Here is an 18,999-nt window from a genome sequence, read left to right on the forward strand (position 1 = left end):
TGCAGTCCTGTTTTGTGAGCGTGATGTGAATTTTATTCTAAAGGATTTTAATGGGTCGCTAAAGGTGCCTTGCGGCACTGTAGTCTTCTTGAAGGACCGCGATAGGCCTATTCTGTCCAAAAGGCCTCACCTTTGTAAGTACATGTAGTTTTTATGGTTGGTTTAATTCAGAACTTCAAGCACATCGTTGACGTTACGTATTTATAAAACCCCCAAAATAGTTACATAGAGAATAGATTTATGTTTCGAAACGTGATATAGTTTATGTGTGTGATGTATTACCCTCCGTTATTAGAGGGCTGTGTTAGATTGTTGTTGACATAGAGGAGGGGGTTAGAATCATAGGCCAAGAATTGATTGGAACGTGCTGTCTAGGATACCGACACTGTGTCTATTCGTGAGAGTAGTATCACCCTGGCTTTATCGAGGTTTGCTGCAACATATAGTCGATAGATGGTGTCCGTGATGTCTGGATCGCTGCGTGTATATAGATGAGTACTGTTAAGAGTCTCGCCTTTAAGACGTCCACTTGCTAATTATAGATGAGAATAGTCTCGCCCTTTTGACGTCCGTTCCGTTGTTGCAGAATATATTTCCAGAACTACTCTTTGACACTAATAGTATCACTTGGCCAGCATTGACTTCGTCATCGTTTCGTTTGGTCTAGTGATAGGCTAACCCTCTGTAATTATGCAACAACCCGTATATATATATCAATTATGTGTGTGAAGCACTACGTGCTGCTTATATTGGCTTAACGCCACAATTTACCGAACTCGACACTGATCTTAAAAATCTTGCCCTCTGGGCGTATAATCCAGAGTGTTACCAATCAGAGGATAAAGTGCTGCTCCACGCCTGATGTCGTGACTTGTGTACTTTGAAGCCGTCTTACCGAGGGGACTTCCGTGTTCAATCGTCACTACTTGACTACTGGGGTTGGAAACGGGTGCCGTCTGGCGAGGTCCAATAGCAGCAGAGTCGACTTCCGATTCGGTGAATAAAAACCTAATTATCTCACCTTTCGTCATCGTAAAAACATGGTCTCTCCGACCGGATTAATTGTATTACCAGGAGCAAGATTGTTTGAGTGAATCTGGAGAGATCGTATATTATTCTTCACCGTCGTATTTTAGAATTCGTTTGTCATACTGTAAAGATTTGTTTGTTCGTCGTAAATCGTTTCGAGAGTCCTAGGTTGTAATGGCCAATGTTAGACGTTCCACGCGTACCAGGCGACCCCCACCATATCTCAAGAGTTTTGTGACGGGACCTCTGCGTGGATCACAGGCCCACCAGTCCGTCAGCTGGTTCCAGAGTTTAGAGGAGGAAGCTGCCGTTGATGAGGAGGATGAGGTTTTAGTCCAAGCTAGCAGCAAGGATGATGTGGAGGCCTGGCTCGAGGGGGAGTCTCTTGCCTTGATGGAGGAGATCGAGAGTGAACGGAGAAAGGTTGACGCTCTGCTGAGGTCACGGGGGAGCCGCACCGGCATGCTGAGGATGGTCGACAGAATGCGGGCCAGTTTCGAGGAGTTACGAAGAGTCATCGATCGCCTAGTGAGCTCGTACACCAGTCTCGATAAGATGAGAGAGTTAGTTCAGGCTGGGAGGAGTATAAAGGCCAAGATCCAGGACACGGAGGACGAGGTTGATGCCCAACTCACCGAACGGGAGGACGAGGCGCAGTCGATGGGCCAAGCGGTAGATAAGCCGGATGAGAAGTTGCCAGAGGCTTGTGACGGCAACCATGATGAAGAGAAGGATGCCGGTAGTGAGTTGAGCCATGAGAGTCAGCAGTCTCAGCGTTCGTTGAAGTCTCAATCTGCACAGATCAAGGCCGAGGTTGCCTCAATGAGAGTAGGGCAAGAAAAGAGAAGATATGCGGCGGAACTGGCTGTTAAGGAGGCTCAACACAAGATGGCAATCGCCGAGGCCGAGGATGAGGCGGCTCGAGCTAGGCTAGAGGCCAAGTTGTGGTCCGAGGACCCGGCGCGACACGTGAGGTTACCCATGACAGTTATAACGAGCAGGTCACCGGCTGAGATGAAGACGCCGCCACAGCCTGAGCAAGAAGTACCGGATGAGAGTTGTGAGGATCCGTTAGGGAGATTGGTGCATTCGATTACTTCTTCCCATCTGCCTAAACCTGCGCACAGCTCTACTCCGGCCCGGGCGGTTGGTGGCCAGAACTCTACTGGATCCAGAGAGGTTGGAAAGTTCTTCCAAGGTATCGCTAAGCCTCACCTACCGAAGTTTGATGGTAATCGAGATCTTTACGAGGATTGGCGGGCACAGTTTGAAGTTTGCGTGGACCAGGCTGAAGTCCCGATCAGATTTAAAATGATCATGCTTAAGAACGCCCTGATAGGACGCGCCGGCAAGCTGGTCGAGAATCTCGGTTTTACCGAAGCCCAGTACTCTATGGCCCTCTTTAAGTTAGATCAGCGCTATGGCGGAGAGTCAAGGATCTTGAAGAAATACATCGACCAGTTGATGGCACTCAACGAGGTCAGCGAACAGGATTTGAAGGGATTGGAGGATCTGGCGAACCATTTATGCGATGTAGTGTCGAAGTTAGCAGATACAGACCATGCCCAGGAGTTAGTTGGACAGAACACGTTGTATGCTCTCGTGAGGCGGAAGGTGCCCGTTTCCCTGTTGGTAAAATACGCAGAGTCGGACACTTCGACGAGGATAGATGGGTTGGCAGTATTCGCCAAATGGTTCAACCATCATGTATGTTTGATGATTGAAATGACTGACTTGAGGGAGTCACGCCGCAAGGGACAAAGCCAGACTAGTGCTAACAAGTTGGTGAAACGACCAGATAAGAGCACGGCCTATGCTTCGACTGCGACCGCTTCCTCCGGGACGACGTCTAAACCAGCCGACGCAGAAAACCAGTATTCCTGCCCTTTGTGTAAGGCCGCACATCACATCGTCAAGTGTGACAGATGGACACCTACTACTACTAGCCAACGTTGGGACATTGCTAAGGAGAAGGCCCTGTGCTATAGATGTCTGTGTAGCAACCATATGGGCAAGGATTGCCAGAAGGGATCCCGCAAGTGTGGGATTGACGGCTGTCAGAAGAACCATCATCGTCACTTGCACAGAAGGAAGCCGAAGACAGATGTGTTGGTCGAGCCTAAAGACCATACCAACAACATGTTTGGAGTCACCAAGGATGGAAGAGTTTATCCAAGCAAGGTCGCCCTACGAGTCATCCCAGTTTATGTAGTTGGGAGTCGAGGACAACGTCAACGACTGAACGCGCTGTTGGATGATGGCTCAGATTCAACATATATAACCAGATCTGCAGCAGAAGCCTTAAACACCCCTGTGCAGGAACATGCCTTGAGTGTATCTACTTTAACTGACCCTAAGAAGTCCCTACGTAGTGGCCTGGCGGTGATGACGATCAAAAGCTTGAGCGGCGAGATAACGGCCAAGGTGGGAGCGCGAGTTCTTGACAGGTTGTGTGAGAATCTACCGCCGCAAAATTGGCAGCATCTACGAGATCGATGGTCTCATTTGAAGGGAATCGAGTTCCCAAGAGTGGATGGGTGCAAGACCGTCGATATTTTAATTGGTGCTGATCACCCGGAATTGACGTTAGCATTGGAGGAGCGACCGGGCCAACTGGGAGAGCCGGTGGCAAGGCTGACACCTCTGGGATGGACATGCACAGGGTCCATTGAGGTGGTCACTCCTTTGACCAGCAATTCTGTTACGACTGCAAATACTTATTCAACAATTACGGATCGTCAGTTGGACGAGAGCCTCCGATCATTGTGGAACATGGATGTGTTCACAACTACATCAGAGTCCAACTTCACTCCAGAAGAGCGGGCGATCATCAAGAGGACTGAGGCCTCCAAGGTGTACACAGACAATCGCTATGAAGTTTCGATTCCGTGGGTTGGCGACACCCCTGACTTACCAAACAACTTTCAGGAAGCTCGGCGCCGCCTGTTGTCTATAGAGCGTACTCTCCTCAAGAAACCACACTTAGCCAAAAAGTACTGCGACGGGATGAGGCAGAATATCCAGAAGGGGTATCTGCAAGAGATTGAAGCTGCTAATGCCGAAGGGGGTTGGTATTTGCCACATTTCCCAGTCGTACGGGAGGATAAAGAGACTACAAAGGTCCGAATCGTCTTCGACTCAGCCGCCAAGTGCCAGGGGGTCTCACTCAACGATGCGATGTTGGCAGGACCCAAGCTGCAGCGAGACATTTTTGACATTTTAGCACGGTTTCGACGAGGTCCAGTGGGGCTGATTGGAGATATCAAGGAGATGTTCAGCCAGGTGATGTTGAACCCTAAGGATCGGGCGTATCATCGAAATTTATGGAGAGATTTGGACTTGACAGCTCCCATCAAGATCTACGAGTCAACTCGAGTGACTTTCGGAGACAAGGCGTCTCCTTTTTTGGCCCAGTATGTCCTGCAGAGTCACGCACGAGCTCATCAAGATGAGTACCCAGAGGGAGCCAGAGTGTGTCAGGAGAATACTTATATGGATGACGCCATTGACTCTCAACCAGACACCGCTGCCACTATCAAGTTGAGATGTGAGCTGAGCGCCCTTTTGCTTAAGGCAGGGTTTTTCATCCGCCGTTGGTGTAGTAATGAGTCAGAAGTATTGGAGGGTGTACCCCGTGAGGACTGTGCAGCAGGCATTGTGGACTTGCAGGACTCCACTTTGATGCCGAGCGTTAAGACACTGGGAATCAAGTGGAACGCAGCGACAGATATGTTAGAGTTCTCCACCCAAAACATCGCGCCACCGGCAGTAATGACTAAGAGAACACTCTTGAGTCGTGTTGCTACGTTGTTCGACCCTTTGCAATGGCTGTCACCCTTCACCATTCGTGTCAAGATCGTTCTTCAGCAGTCATGGGTGCTTGGACTGACGTGGGATGAGCCCCTTCCCTCAGGAATGATTGCTGAAGCCAGAGATTGGTTTGCTGAGCTGAAGAAGATCGAAGGCATCTCAATACCGAGGTGCTACTTCCGCACACAGCCTGACAGCGAGATTACTCTTCATACCTTCAGTGATGCCTCTTCAAAAGCATATGCCGCCGTCACGTACATCCGTCAGCAGAAGGCAGATGGCGGGGTGAACCTTGCGTTGGTGGCGTCAAAGGCTAGGGTCGCTCCATTGAAGATAGTGAGCATCCCAAGACTGGAATTAATGGCAGCTGTTCTCGGTCATCGTCTCACCCAGAAGATAACCAACGTTTTGAAGTATTCTATGATGAACGTGACGTATTGGACTGACAGTATGGATGTGGTGCACTGGGTTCGCAGCCAGTCACGTCAGTTCAAAACATTTGTAGCCAACAGAGTATCAGACTTGCAATCCGATTCCCTGCCGAGTCAATGGCGGTTCGTACCTGGAGTGGTGAACCCGGCAGACGTAGCGACCAGGGGCATGACAGCAAGGGAGTTCACTTCCAAGAATGTATGGTTTGACGGACCCGACTTTTTGTATGCTGATGAGGATTGTTGGCCGGAAACCCCGATGGGAACCAAGAGTGCAGAGGCGGAGGGAGAGACTTCTAGATCCTATGTTCACGTTACCGTGTCTGGACCGGAGCGCACGATAGTAATAAATTTTTCAAAGTTCTCCACCTGGATCCGTCTGGTCCGAGTCACGATGTGGGTATTGAGGTTCATCGACTGCTTAAGAGTCAAGGCAAAGAGAGTAAGAGGGGAGAAGTTGGCTTCGGAGGCAGATAGATCTTCCTTTAACTGGTTTCTACACGCAGAGACGGTGTTGCTTCAGGCGGTACAGAGAGAGAGTTTTACGGAAACGATAGAGGCCCTGAGATCAGGGCAGGGTTGCCGACGGAGTCGTCTACAGAATTTGTCTCCGTTTCTGGATGAGAATGGTATCTTGAGAGTTGGCGGCAGACTTCAGCACTCGTCATTGCCGTATGATGCACGTCATCCGATCATTCTTCCAAGCCAGCATCACTTGTCAACCTTGATCATTCGACGAGCCCATTCAACTGCCGGACATTCCAGAGGGGTGAACGCTGTCTTGGCTGAGATCCGCCAGCGTTTCTGGATTGTTCAGGGGCGGGAGATGGTGAAGAGGGTAGCATACGAATGCTTTTTCTGTCGACGACGTAAGGGATCACATGCCTCCCAGATCATGGCGCCGCTGCCCACGTCACGTGTGATGCAGTCTTTGCGAGCCTTCAGTTACTGCGGTGTGGACTACGCTGGGCCATTTATCACCAAGATAACTCGGAGAGTTACTGCCAAGAGGTACCTATGTCTTTTCACCTGTATGCAGACGCGTGGAGTTCATTTGGAGATGGCGTACTCCATGGAGACGGATGGGTTTCTTCTCGCCTTTTCACGAATGGTTGCACGCCGGGGAAAGCCAGCAGAGGTAGTCAGTGACAACGGCAGCAATTTTGTTGGAGCAGAGCGAGTCCTTCGAGAGTTAGTTCAAGGGTTGGAACAAGAACGAATCCTAGAGTCCGCAACCAATCAGGGCATCAAGTGGAGGTTTAACCCGCCATACGGGTCACACCATGGTGGTGTGTTCGAATCACTTATTAAGTCTGCCAAGCGGTCACTTTATGCAATTTTTGGTGAAGCCCACCTTACTGATGAGGAACTACTGACGGCGATCGTGGAGGTGGAGGGGCTCTTAAACTCTCGCCCCCTGGCATACTGCAGTTCCGACCCATGTGATGAGGAGGTGTTAACACCAAACCATTTTCTGGTTGTGCAGTGTGGTGGTCCTCTAGCGCCTCAACGAATAGAGGAACTGCCGTTCAACCCGAGGAATCGTTGGCGAGTCGTTCAAAGTTTGCTGGGCAAGTTTTGGACACGATGGTCCAAGGAGTACCTATCCATCCAGCAGCCAAGAGGGAAATGGGTGACTCCTCAACCGGACTTGAGCATTGGAGATGTTGTTGTCATGCAGGAATCTAGCAAGATACGTAGCAGTTGGCCATTGGCACGTGTAGTCGAGGTTTTTCCCAGTAGTGATAGTCATACACGAACAGTGAAGGTCCTTTCGAGAGGAAAGGAGTATATCAGACCGATCACGAGATTAGTTCCGTTGGTCGTTTCAAGAGATAATTTGGAAGTGACCCGGACAGACTAGTTCCGGTCACAGAGGGGGGTGTTTCTACGGACGCCGCCCCGCCATGTTTTGTCATTTCACTTGCTGTAAACAGTTCCGGTGCGCGCACTGCCTGTCGGGTAGGCGGGCCGGGACTTTGAATTAATATTATTTTGTTCTGGTTGAGTTAATATTTGGGCGTAATCCCAGTCGACCATATTTCGTGGAGTGGAGGAGACGTTTTTACTGCACTGCCGTGTTCGTTTTGGTGTTGTCCTGTTTTTTGTGCAGTCCTGTTTTGTATGTTTTGTGTGTTCTCAATGAACTTGGTTCTTTCTGTCTCGATAGTGGACAAGGACATGATTGTTCTGTACATCATAAACAAATCCTTCGTCCTTTCTGTCTCTGTGGACAAAAAGTACTAGGTGTTTGTCTACAGTTAAGTAGAAAGAGAGACAGTCTATGTCTACCTTACGTGGGGACAGAACAACCGTGTCCTTGTTCATTATGAAGACAGCAAACTGGGTCGTTATCTACTGTGAAGACAGAAATATCACAGCCCATGTCTACGGTCATGACAGAACAACCGTGTCCTTATTCTATTGAAGACAGCAAGATCTAATAGGTGCTTATCCACTGCAAAGACAAAACTAGACACAGTTCATGTATACAGCAAGGAAGGAGGAAGATTGCAACACCATGCCTAACTGGTGTAGAAGGACATGTTTTTCCATCTCCACCGCAGATGCAGGTTTTTCCAGTTTCCTTATTGTCTTCACAGTGGATATGATAGCACCCCACGTGACTCCATCCAATCGTGTGCTCATGAGGAAGAGTATTGGGAGGAACTGAGCACGACATCTGCAAAAGCAGAAAAGCGAAAGGACGGAGAACAAGGGTGGGTGGGTGGGCAAAGCAAACGTCTCAAGAAAGCTAACGACGCTATTTCTAATGTATGAACTGGGCCTATCAATTAGACGAGTGCATGTTTTTTTAACTCTCAAGTACATATTTGGAGAGGTTTTGAAAAATATTTGCTGTGGCAAGTCTACCGATATAAAGAAATTATTTGATGAAAAAATTAATTTCGAATTTTGCTAATTGGGTAATAGGGGGCGTGTTTTGAGTTTTTCTGCCAGTTGGCTGAAAAGAGTGGAAATATCAAAGTCTGTCTAATTTGTCGATTATCAAAAAATTTCCGTGGTCAACTACCAGTTTATTTTTCACCATTTACTTGCCCGACTCTCCGGAATAACATAATCTAAATTTCAGATTCACAACCCCACGCAGTATTTGATGCGTCGCGGTCAAACATTGACAATTTAACTGCTTAAGGGCTTAAAAATCAATTGTGGTCTTGCCTCCTCGAACGGGACAGCTGGGGAGCAGCCATTCTCCTCCCCTCTCGGGGCAAAAGGCTGAATGAGGCCGAACAAAAGGATTTCGCACACTCGTCGATGAAGTCACGTGGGGTGTGATAGCACCCCACGTGACTCCATCCAATCGTATGCTCATGAGGAAGAGTATTGGGAGGAACTGAGCACGACATTCCTACAATTTCGAATGCGCCAGGCAAAATCTCGCTCATTCCTATTCCAAGTTAATCCAACACTCCCACCACTCCCAAAACTCCTATAACTTCTCCAACGCGTGAAAGAAAATTATACAAGGCGGATATATCTTATACAGAGATACTTTTATTCCTTTGAACCAAGAGTACATGTATATACGTGACATACGGCTACAGAAACGGGAGTTAACATGATGCAAACGCAAAACGTATTATTAGCGAAATCACTTTAGTGAGAATGATGATAGAAGCTAGAACTTGATGAAGAGTTTTGGTTCAGGGGCCTGCGATAACCGTGATATAGAAGTCCTCGTTGTGAACATGTATGCATGCATATCATTGAATTAATGAACTAATGTAATTGAATGAGCGCTTACAATCGTATTTTGTGCTGAATCAGATTTGCGTGAAAATTATATAGCGCTGGCGGAAAGGCATTAAAGGATGCATACTGCTCGAACTCTCTTTCCAGCCTGAGTGGTGCACTTGAGGAGCTAGCCAAACTACGGGCAACGGCGATAGCTCGCTTCAACGAGCCTTCCCTAGTGTAATAAGCATAAGATTTTCTTGTCCACGTGCCTCATCGTGTCGGTGGCGATCGTGTCGGTGGCGTTACTTTCACGAGGGTGTAGAGGTTGCTGCGCATCATAAAAGTGCTAGGGTGATAGAGCAACCCGCTCTTATGCTGTGAGGGGTCTCACCCTGGTATATGCCGAGGGTACGTAGGTAATGGACCAGGCGATGAGACATAGTAGTGTATGATACGGGTTTATTTAAGACGGTACCATTTTCCGATACCACTCCAAAGAGATAACCTAACGAGAGATCCACCTCCCATGAACGAGCCCAGCTTACATAACGGTCAAGACCCGCAATCGGGCAGGTAGCAACTTTGGAACAGCGTGTAACCGTGAAAGTGTTGCAAACGCCGGTAGCCCCCCTAATCGCTTTTGTGAAGGAGTGCGATATCGCCACACCCGAGTTGTCTAAGTTGGCTTGCGACTCTGCCTAAATCACTGGCACGATCTCCCGCAAAGAATTGAAGTTTGAAATAAGCTTGATCTCTATGTAGAGCGCAACGTTGCCTTGGCGACAGGTTACTACGAGTTATTTGATCATCAATATATGCGGCAATTTTGATAATTTTTGAGAGAAACATGGGCTTGGCCTAAGTGGGAACAACCTGAGCTCTTGCTTGCTCCCCTGCTATATGTTTTATGTACGATTTAACGAACGGAGATGCCGCCGGGTTTCCCGCGCCTAGGATGTCACAATAGGAAGTACCTCTACCGCATTCTCTAAAGATGGCTTTATTCTTTGTTCCAACTCTGATGCAATAAAGCTTGCAAATTTAGCACAGGAGGGCGAATTTTGGAAGGACTCAGAAGGCGGGCGCTGAGAGTCAAATGCTTGCCCTTTAAAATTTCCCTTGAAATGCTTAAAAAATGGCTCTATATGTCCACTCCATTATGTAGCCAGTTGGCTGTACTGTTGCGACATAGGGTCGTCAGGGGGAAGAATTTCATCCAAAGAACTGGCATGCTCGTGCAACTGGCCGGCAACGAAATTATCTGGGTCTCTTAGCGCAATACTATTACATCAAAGCTTAGCCGCCGGGAAAAAACGTCCTCAAGTTTTGGGCAAAATTGGGCGGGGAGTTGGGCTTTCTGTCCCTTGAGGTTTACCCAGCTTGGCGAGAACCTTGCAGAGCGCGAAGCTGACACCGGATCAAATGGCGTTTTAAGGCGCGGCTCCACTTGACAGTTTTCTGTCGAAAGTTTGCTGTCAGATAGTGACTGTCCAATGACTATCCCGTGGAAGTTGTTCAGCTAGTGGCTGTATGACAGCAATAGATAACTGTCCGAAAGATTGTAGGATGGTCAATTTCTGTCGTGTGGAAGTGAGCCACATAGATTATGCAAGTTGGTTATAAAAGTGTCAGACAGTGCTTTTATCGACTAGCACTTGCTCTATTTTGGGATAGAACTGTCGTACAGATCCGTCGAACAGATCAGTGCGAGTTCAACACGAGAAATGGCAGACGAATTTCATGTTGAAGTTGCGGAGAGTGAATGGTCGCAAGATGCGGTCAGCAACCTCATTGAAGGTTACAGAGCGAGGCCTGCACTATGGGATGTCACGTCTGCCGAATATAGAGACAGGTTGAAGAAAGAGGATGCATGGAAAAGTCTGGCGAAGGATTGTAAAAGAGATAAAGTGCAAGTGACGAGAAAAATGCACAACCTGAGAAACCAGTATGCGCAAGAATTAAAGAAAGCCACCAAGAGGAAATCTGGGCAAGGGACTGACGACGTTTACACCCCAAAGTGGATGTACTACAAGGCATTCTCTTTTCTAAGGGGAGTTATTGGAGGACGAAAATCGAAGACCAATTTGGTGAGAATTATCTTTATTTGTTAATTTTGTTACATGATTTCTCTCTTGCAGGTTTATTTCAGTCTCTCATGTCATAAATGCTCTTCATTCCGCCCACTTTAAGGACGGCTTCCTCAAATGAACTTGTACTGCCACGAAACCTCACCCTGGGGTGAGAGGAAGTACTCTCGAAATTCGTGGCGGATGTCTTGTGGGGTTTGAGCATGACGGTTGCTTGTGAATGGCTCGATTTGGAGCAGGTTGTTTGCTGGCATGCCCTCTTTTCGCCATGCTCCAGGGGTAATGACACCAGTAGCCATGTCTTCCATATCGACTGTGCCATGTGGAGCGTAGCGTGCGCGCGAGTCTTTCTTCGTGATCATCAAATTATGTAATGCACAGGAAGCCAAAACGATATCCTCTGCTTTCTGTTCATCTACAGCTATCGGCTTTCGAAATATGCGGAAGACGCTGGACATTATGCCGAATGCATTTTCGACGATTCTACGCGCTCTCGAAAGTCGGTAGTTGAAGATGCGCATGCTACCGGGAATGTCTCGCGGAGGATATGGTTTCATTATGTTTTCCCGCAATGGAAAAGCATCGTCGGCCACAAATACAAATGGTACCTTCATATTTCGACCTGGAAGTACCCTTGGTGATGGTAGGCAAAGGGTCTTGTTCTCAAGACCCGAAGATAATGAACACCTGCCGAATATGCCCCCGTCAGCAACCCTTCCATTACATCCGACGTCGACAAACGTAAAGCGGTATTTCGCATCAACCAATGCCATCAGCACAATACTGTGGAAGCCTTTGTAATTAAAATAAAAACTCCCAGACGCTGCTGGAGCGTGCATGGTAATATGCTTTCCGTCTATGGCACCGATGCATTGGGGGAAGTTCCACCTTTCAAAGAATTCGGAAGCAAGTTGTAACCAATCATCGGAGTCGGAAGGAAACTGCAAAAAATTAAAAAATCATAACTATACATGTACTTGTACCACAATATTCAAACAGAAAAAATATATATTTTCAGGAACAAGAAGAACAAGCGCCAGATGATACGCCAGATGCAACACTATTTAACAAGGACGAGATCTGCACTCAACCTCGAGGATCACCATCTTCCGTGGCCACACCCAACCCGCCACCGTCGAAATCTCGAAAACGAAAGGATGTCGGTCGTGCGTCTGATGAAATCCTTCAGAAGGCATGTGAAGTTATGTCAAGGGAGACCGATGAACTGGACACATTTGGTGCTTTTGTTGCTTCTGAGTTGAGGGGATTGAAATCAGAGTCGAACCGCAAGAAATTGAAACGGGATATTCAAAGGGTCATTCTTGAAGCAGCTGAGAAGGACGATGAAGACGCCGCAGCTATGACAACCACACTGACGCCCAGCACTTCTCGCAGCTCAACTTGCAGTCCTTCGTTGACGGGATTCAGCCAAAAAGAGCAGGGAAACACAGGCCCGGACGACAAGCAAATTCCGAATCAATTTTCCTTCCTACACATGCTTCAGGATCAGACAAACGTCATGTGTAATGATAAGAATAATTAATTGGTGTCACAGAATATAATAGGTGACCGAACACTATATTTTCCATTCATGTCATAATTATATTCAATTCTATCACATGAGATATTATAAAACATCTCGAGACATTACCTATAGATCTGATGTTAAATAATTATATTCTGTCCAGATGATTTAAAATTATCAGATAAATTTAAAACATCAGATGATTTTAAATCGTCCCATTGAGATGTTTATAAAACATCTTATATATTAAAAGATCTCATTTCATCTCGGCAAACTCCGTATGATCCCGAATGTCTTCGTTACTTTCCAAAAATTACCAACCAATCGCAACCGTGCTTTCATATTCCCTGGGAATTCAAACAAAATGTGGGCGATATTTTAAAATTATCTGTCGGATATTTAATAATCATCTCACCGAAAAGAGTTATCAAACATCTGATCTGATTTGATATAAATCAAATAATTATGACATGAATTCAACTCCAGAGAACACTGCCGTGGCCGCCGGTCATACGATTCAGTGGTACCGACTTGCCTTCAGGAATTCCTCCTTGAGTGCCTCGTAAATGGCTTTGCACACTTCAGACACAATACGGGATATCGTTACGGCAGATATACGGAAGAGATACATCAGGCTGACGAATGAATCGCCTGAATTTAGAAATAAAAAGGAAAGTTTAAGAATTTACATGGCCTTCATTTATGAAGTTCTTCATGTCATAATTATTCGATTTATATCACATCAGATGTTTATCAAATAGCATATGTTTTTAAAACATCTCACTGGTAATTTTAAATCACCAAGACAAAATTAATTATTTAACATTCAGGGGCCAGTTGTTCAAACAACGTTAACAGATAACGTGGAGTTAAGCCAAACTGACGTTATCTTTCTCACACTAGTCCTGTCTCACTTGAAGGATTGATACCAAATTTTAATCTGCCATCTAGAACTTCGATAGCAGGGGTTACATCCTGCAAAAGTCAATTCAGTTGTTACTTCCAGTTTTGCCATGGTTGGTCTCGGAAAGATAACGCCAATCTGTGTTAACGCCATGTTATCTGCTAACGTTGTTTGTACAACCCAGCCCAGATGTTTATAAAATTTATCCGAGATGTTTTATAACATCTGATGTGACAGAAGTGAATAAAATAATGACATAAATGGAACTTCATATTACCGGTTATTCATTGAATTTCAGTTATGTCAGTGGAACTGTGTCTGGTTTGTTTATTGGGAAATAAACCGTGAAATAAAGCAATATTTGGAAAGTTATCACCTTTTTACCTATTTCTTCTGCTGAAATCCCTCAGTGCAGTACCTCATGTACGTGCTCTATTCATGATATAGTGGGGAAATAAGCATACTCACCAGTTGCCAGAAAGCGCAAAGTCACGGCAAGGCGCTCCCTCACCGGAATTGCAGGCCGCATACACGTGTCCTGTTTGTGGATCCTGGGTCCAACAAGCACTGCAAGCTCCTCGAAGTCAACTGCGGAGAGTCTCAAAAAATTGTTGAGACGACTCGAATCTTCCAATCTCAGCTCCCGTAGGAGGCAGTGGTATGCACCGTGTTGCTCCCTTCTAAGAAACCATTCATGTACCCAAAGCTTGTGCCTCCTCTTTTGCCTCCGCTCACGCAGTGTCATGTAAACCACAATCGCCGCGGCGACTTGTTTCCTTCTTGCTGGCAACATGCTGAATGAAGACAGCCACGTGGAAGGTAAATACGGCTGTCAGACAGAAACTATCATACAAAACCACCGTACGTGGATGGCCCTTACGACAGTTGCTTTCGATAGAAACTATCTCGCTCGTTTCCAGAGCTCGCAGACGAGGGTTTCTTTTCTGCAAGTTGCAAGTTGCAAGTTAAAAATGCAAGTTGCAAGTTGAAAATGCAAGTTGCAAGTTGAAAATGCAAGTTGCAAGTTGAAAATGCAAGTTGCAAGTTGAAAATGCAAGTTGCAAGTTGCCCAGGTTACAAATATATTCTCATAGAAATGACCCAAATATCCATTTGACCCCCATCCCCAAGGTACTAAGAAATTCAGATCTGTTTATACAAGGGTTTAATTCTAGAATGGATACCACAGTATGGTTACATAATGTAAGCATTTAATTGCCAAGATCAAAATAACCCACTGGCCGATATAAACAATTAGAATGTTGTTCATTGACAAGGTTCTTCATCACTTGGTTGAGAAACTGTTTACATAAAAAAACAAACCTTTATTTGTTGTGGGCTTTAGCTGGTTGAACTTTGTGAAAGGATCTTTGTAATTTTGATGAAAATATATTTGTAACTTGCGCAACTTGCAACTTGCATTTCCTACTTGCAACTTGCATTTCGAACTTCAACTTGCATTTCCAACTTGCAACTTGCATTTCCTACTTGCAACTTGCATTTCCTACTTGCAACTTGCAACTTGCATATTAGCAACACTCCTCGCAGACAGTGACTATCTGCGATTTTTTCTTCATAGTGGAAGGGCTATGGATAGTTTTCTGTCGACAGTTTTTCAATTACTGTCGACAGTTTACTGTCATGTGGAGCCGCACCTTTATAGTTCCCATGTTGGCACGTTATACGCTCTAAAGCGTTGATTCTGCAAAACAAATAGAGATTACATTTGGGAAGGACAGAAAGCTCTCAACCCCCCACCCACGTGAAAAAGATCACTAGGGAAGTTACCCCGGGTGGAAGTAAAGAGCTAAACAAGGGCGCTATTCCTTGTTATCTGACATGGGTTTAGGAACTCTAGGCTTTGTACTTACGAAACAAGGGACACAAATGCCGGCTTAGAAATTTTGCTCTTGCCCGCATGGCTAGGAATCGCCCGAAAATTCTAAAATTACGCAAGGGCGAACTGACAGCTCGTAGGGTGACTCTGACGTAAGCTTGCCCAATATATATGTGTGCACTGTCTGGCTTAGGCGATGTAAAATTGTAGAAAATTTTAGAGTTCGAATCAGACTAAAAAATAGTCGAGCGTGACTTCCCCTATATAGTCGCCTATCGGCGCGTTCAGAGAGGAACTGCAACGCCCGATTCATCTCTACTGTGCTCACTGGCGAGCCTACGCAAGACTCCCAAGGCGACACTTATATATATATCTCATATCTCTGGCTCGAGCACGCCCCCCAATGGTCTGCTACGATGCCGTCCCCCCTAGCCGAGCGAAGAAGCTCCCTAGGGTGACCCGAAGAAAGATAGATAAAGAGCCGTGTGAGATTCAGGCAAGCCTGAGAGGAAAGACACAAAATACTGTGGTCGAAAATCGGAGAAAAGCAAAATGGACAGGAGGGGAAGCCAGTCGACCGACCAAGGAGGCGACAAAAGGCTGAATGAGGCCGAACAAAAGGATTTCGCACACTCGTCGATGAAGTCACGTGGGGTGAGCGCCCAGTTCTTTCTGTCCCCATAGAGGACAAGGACGTGGTTGTCCTCCCACCAACGTCTCCACCGCAGACATGGACAATGTCCATTTCTTTCATCACAGTGTACAAGCACCTGGTTTCCTTTCTTACTCCACAGCGGACAAAGACCCGATTGTCTTGTCTCCACAGTAGACATGGACAGTGTATATTTCTTCTCAGTGTACAACCACCTGTTTTCTTTCTGTCTTGATAGTAAGACAAAGACGTGTTGTGCCGTCACTGTAGACAATGACTGTGTTTTGTGTGTTCTCAATGGACTTGGTTCTTTCTGTCTCGATAGTGGACAAGGACATGATTGTTCTATACATCATAAACAAATCCTTCGTCCTTCTGTTTCTGTGGACAAAAAGTACTCCGGATATGCCTTTGGTTGTGACTTCACTATTTCACTTTTTGATGTTGCCCAAGCCTGGCCGCATTAGACAACGACTGAGCTCTTCTTCATGACTATTTGCTGCCTCCGAGTCAAAGTCTGTAGGCGACACAAATAGTTCTTTTCAATTCCACAGTGGACAAAGAGCTGGTTGATCTGCATACTGAACTACCAGCAGAATTGCCTCCATTACCTCCGCCCATTGGACCAGCGTTGTCTGTAAAGCTTAGCAATGTCAATACATTGAGGGTCAAGATGGTTGAGCTGTTACCATGGTAGCAAGGACAAACAATATGCTCTTTTTTCTCTCCAAAGCGGACAAAGACGGGGTTATTCTGTCTCCACCAGAGACAAGGACTTTGGTCTTTCTGTCGTCGCAGAAAGCAAGAACCTGCTTCTTTCTGTCTTCACAGTGGACAAAGACCTGGTTGAATCAAAAGCACAACCAAGACATAGTTTTTTTCAACATAAATTATTACTTCAACTGGATTTAAACTATGATTGAGATCATTTGCGTCAATTTTGCAATTTGTCAGGTTTTATACTCTTACTCCTATTTAGAGTGCATTTACAGTTGAATTTTTATACACATTGTTTATAAGCAGTGAACTTGGAAATCAAGGTGTCTTTCCCGACCAGATATCTGATGATCAACAATAATTGCCGAGTCTTGCAACGCAACCCTGTCAGGAAACGCTGTTCCTTTAAGAAAATGAAATTTCAACTTCAAAATGTACAAGTGTCAGCATCTGATTGGCCAAACAATGTCTATGTCCCAATACAATAGCACACAAGTTAATGTCTTAGTCACTGATTAGTCCTCTGGTTTCTTTGTTAAGATATTAATCTTAAAACCAGATTCCTTTTTCCCTTCTTCCAGCATAGTTGTTCTGTCCTCAAGCTCGACAGTTTCGCTCCCCTTTTCGCTGCTTCGAAGTTTTCCTGCTACAGGTACCTCTCCAGCCTTGGGAATATGTAAACTAAATGCGGCAAAATATTTCAACATGTTTTCAACCTTTTGCCTATCGAGCGAATGTTCAGCAGCAATTTCTCTCGCAGTGTAAGTTTTTGGTTCCACCATAGCTTTTCCAAGAACATCCATCAATGTCCGTACAGTTAGTTTTCCAGGCGGTATGACATTTGGCTCCTCAAAACCCAACTCTGTCTCCCCGGCATATATTCTATTCTTTGGGAGGTGGCGTGCAGACTTAATCTAGAAATAAGAATGACACTTTGGTCATTTTGGAGTTTGGTTATACAATGTATATGCAGTAGGTACATACCTTTAATGATTTCAAATCAGATAAGGAGACTGAAGAATTGGAAATGTGAAAGCATCTGAACAGAAAATATAGTAGAACCTCTCTATTAAGGACACCCTTGGGACTGACAAGTGCTGTCCTTGATAGAGAGGTGTCCTGATTAGAGAGATCAAATTGAATGGACACAACAAATTTGGGACCAAAACTAGTGTCCTTAATAGAGAGGTCGTCCTTAATAGAGAGGTGTCTGCTAAGGAAGGTTCCACTGTAGATCTATTTATGTTACCAAGGCAATAAAGCAAAGAGCACTGGTCAGTGGTTATGTAATTCTACATTTTACATGTAGTCAATCTTAGATGGAATCTATTACATGTACTGATACTGGCAACTATCTTCAGCATGAACTGACTCGAACCACTCACCACATCATTTTCGAAAGACACATTGAAATGCAGTCCCATGTGTACCTGGATGAGACCATTTGGCAACAGGTTATGGATAATTACAGAACAATTCTGTAATCATTTGGAAGTTGTTACATGACACATATTCTCAGATTCTGCCCCAGGACTTCTTAATGGTTTATGATGTGACACGAGTGTTATTGACTTTTCACATACCTCAGGAGGCGGTCCATGAGATTCAATCCGGACCTGCTTAAGCTTGTCCAGCAAAGATTCATTCCTTCTGTCAATTTCTTCTTTTATTTCTGATCGTTCTGAAATAAAACATAAAGAATAAATTTGGAGATTCGAGTAAAGTGTATGATAATCATAAAGTGTATAAATAAAGTGCATACATAAAGTGTATGATACTCACACTGCGGTATACGATGGCACACTGCGCTGCAAGTTTAATGTGAAGCAACAACCATGATCCAAGCAAGAGGAAAGCATCCAGCTTGCACTGTATCAGTGTAGGCCTACATCGATTTTGGAACACCCCGTAGTTGGTGTGCATGTAATCGTACTCACGTTCAATGGTTTTCAATTGCTCCACTGTTGATGGGTGTCTGGGTGCGGCTTTAGGGATCGTTTTCTGTTTTTCGATAGCTCTCTGAGCTCTATTTTCAAAATTGAACCTTTGGTTAGCACGCTTTCCGATCGTTGACAGTGTTTTCCCCATTTTTGCAGTAGATTTCTAGTTACGAAATCGTGACATTGAAGAAAAAACAAAACAGCATGCAAGTTTGGTCGTCGTTTTTGTCGCGATGTTGTATTAATTCCTTGTCGCCCGCCAATCTCTCTTGTCTTCAATGCCCGAAGTGCTCCCTAAACACCCTGAAATCTTTACCCACAGCCACTACACCTACATGAAAGCTTTCTTCTTGCTGGCATCAACA

The 18,999-nt window shown here is 45.5% G+C and overlaps 2 protein-coding genes across 2 annotated transcripts; one reads left to right on the forward strand and one right to left on the reverse strand.

Moving 5' to 3' along the window:
• The first annotated feature begins 1,203 nt into the window (after nucleotides 1–1,203).
• Nucleotides 1,204–7,134, forward strand: LOC135487780 (uncharacterized). Its single transcript, XM_064771855.1, has one exon. It carries the CDS (start codon nucleotides 1,204–1,206, stop codon nucleotides 7,132–7,134), a length of 5,931 nt encoding a protein of 1,976 aa, XP_064627925.1.
• Nucleotides 7,135–16,871: 9,737 nt separating this feature from the next.
• On the reverse strand, nucleotides 16,872–18,843 carry LOC135488445 (NADH dehydrogenase [ubiquinone] 1 alpha subcomplex assembly factor 4-like). The gene is made up of 3 exons (XM_064773055.1): nucleotides 18,632–18,843; nucleotides 18,278–18,375; nucleotides 16,872–17,608 (listed from the first exon to the last, which is right to left on the reverse strand). The coding sequence occupies exons 1-3, from the start codon at nucleotides 18,780–18,782 to the stop codon at nucleotides 17,210–17,212; spliced, it is 648 nt and encodes a 215-aa protein (XP_064629125.1). The 5' UTR covers nucleotides 18,783–18,843; the 3' UTR covers nucleotides 16,872–17,209.
• Nucleotides 18,844–18,999: the final 156 nt, after the last annotated feature.

Source organism: Lineus longissimus, chromosome 5 (genome assembly GCF_910592395.1).
Source record: "Lineus longissimus chromosome 5, tnLinLong1.2, whole genome shotgun sequence".
In the NCBI taxonomy this organism is placed as follows: domain Eukaryota; kingdom Metazoa; phylum Nemertea; class Pilidiophora; order Heteronemertea; family Lineidae; genus Lineus; species Lineus longissimus.

Bases quoted from the DNA above. Each gene is read 5' to 3' on its own strand.
- LOC135487780 (XM_064771855.1), top strand. From the start codon at position 1,204: ATGGCCAATGTTAGACGTTCCACGCGTACCAGGCGACCCCCACCATAT.
- LOC135488445 (XM_064773055.1), bottom strand. From the start codon at position 18,782: ATGGGGAAAACACTGTCAACGATCGGAAAGCGTGCTAACCAAAGGTTC. The intron at 18,376-18,631 runs GTGAGTACGATT...GTTTTATTTCAG, and splicing joins GCAATTGAAAACCATTGAAC to AACGATCAGAAATAAAAGAA. The intron at 17,609-18,277 runs GTATGTGAAAAG...TCTTATTTCTAG, and splicing joins CTCATGGACCGCCTCCTGAG to ATTAAGTCTGCACGCCACCT.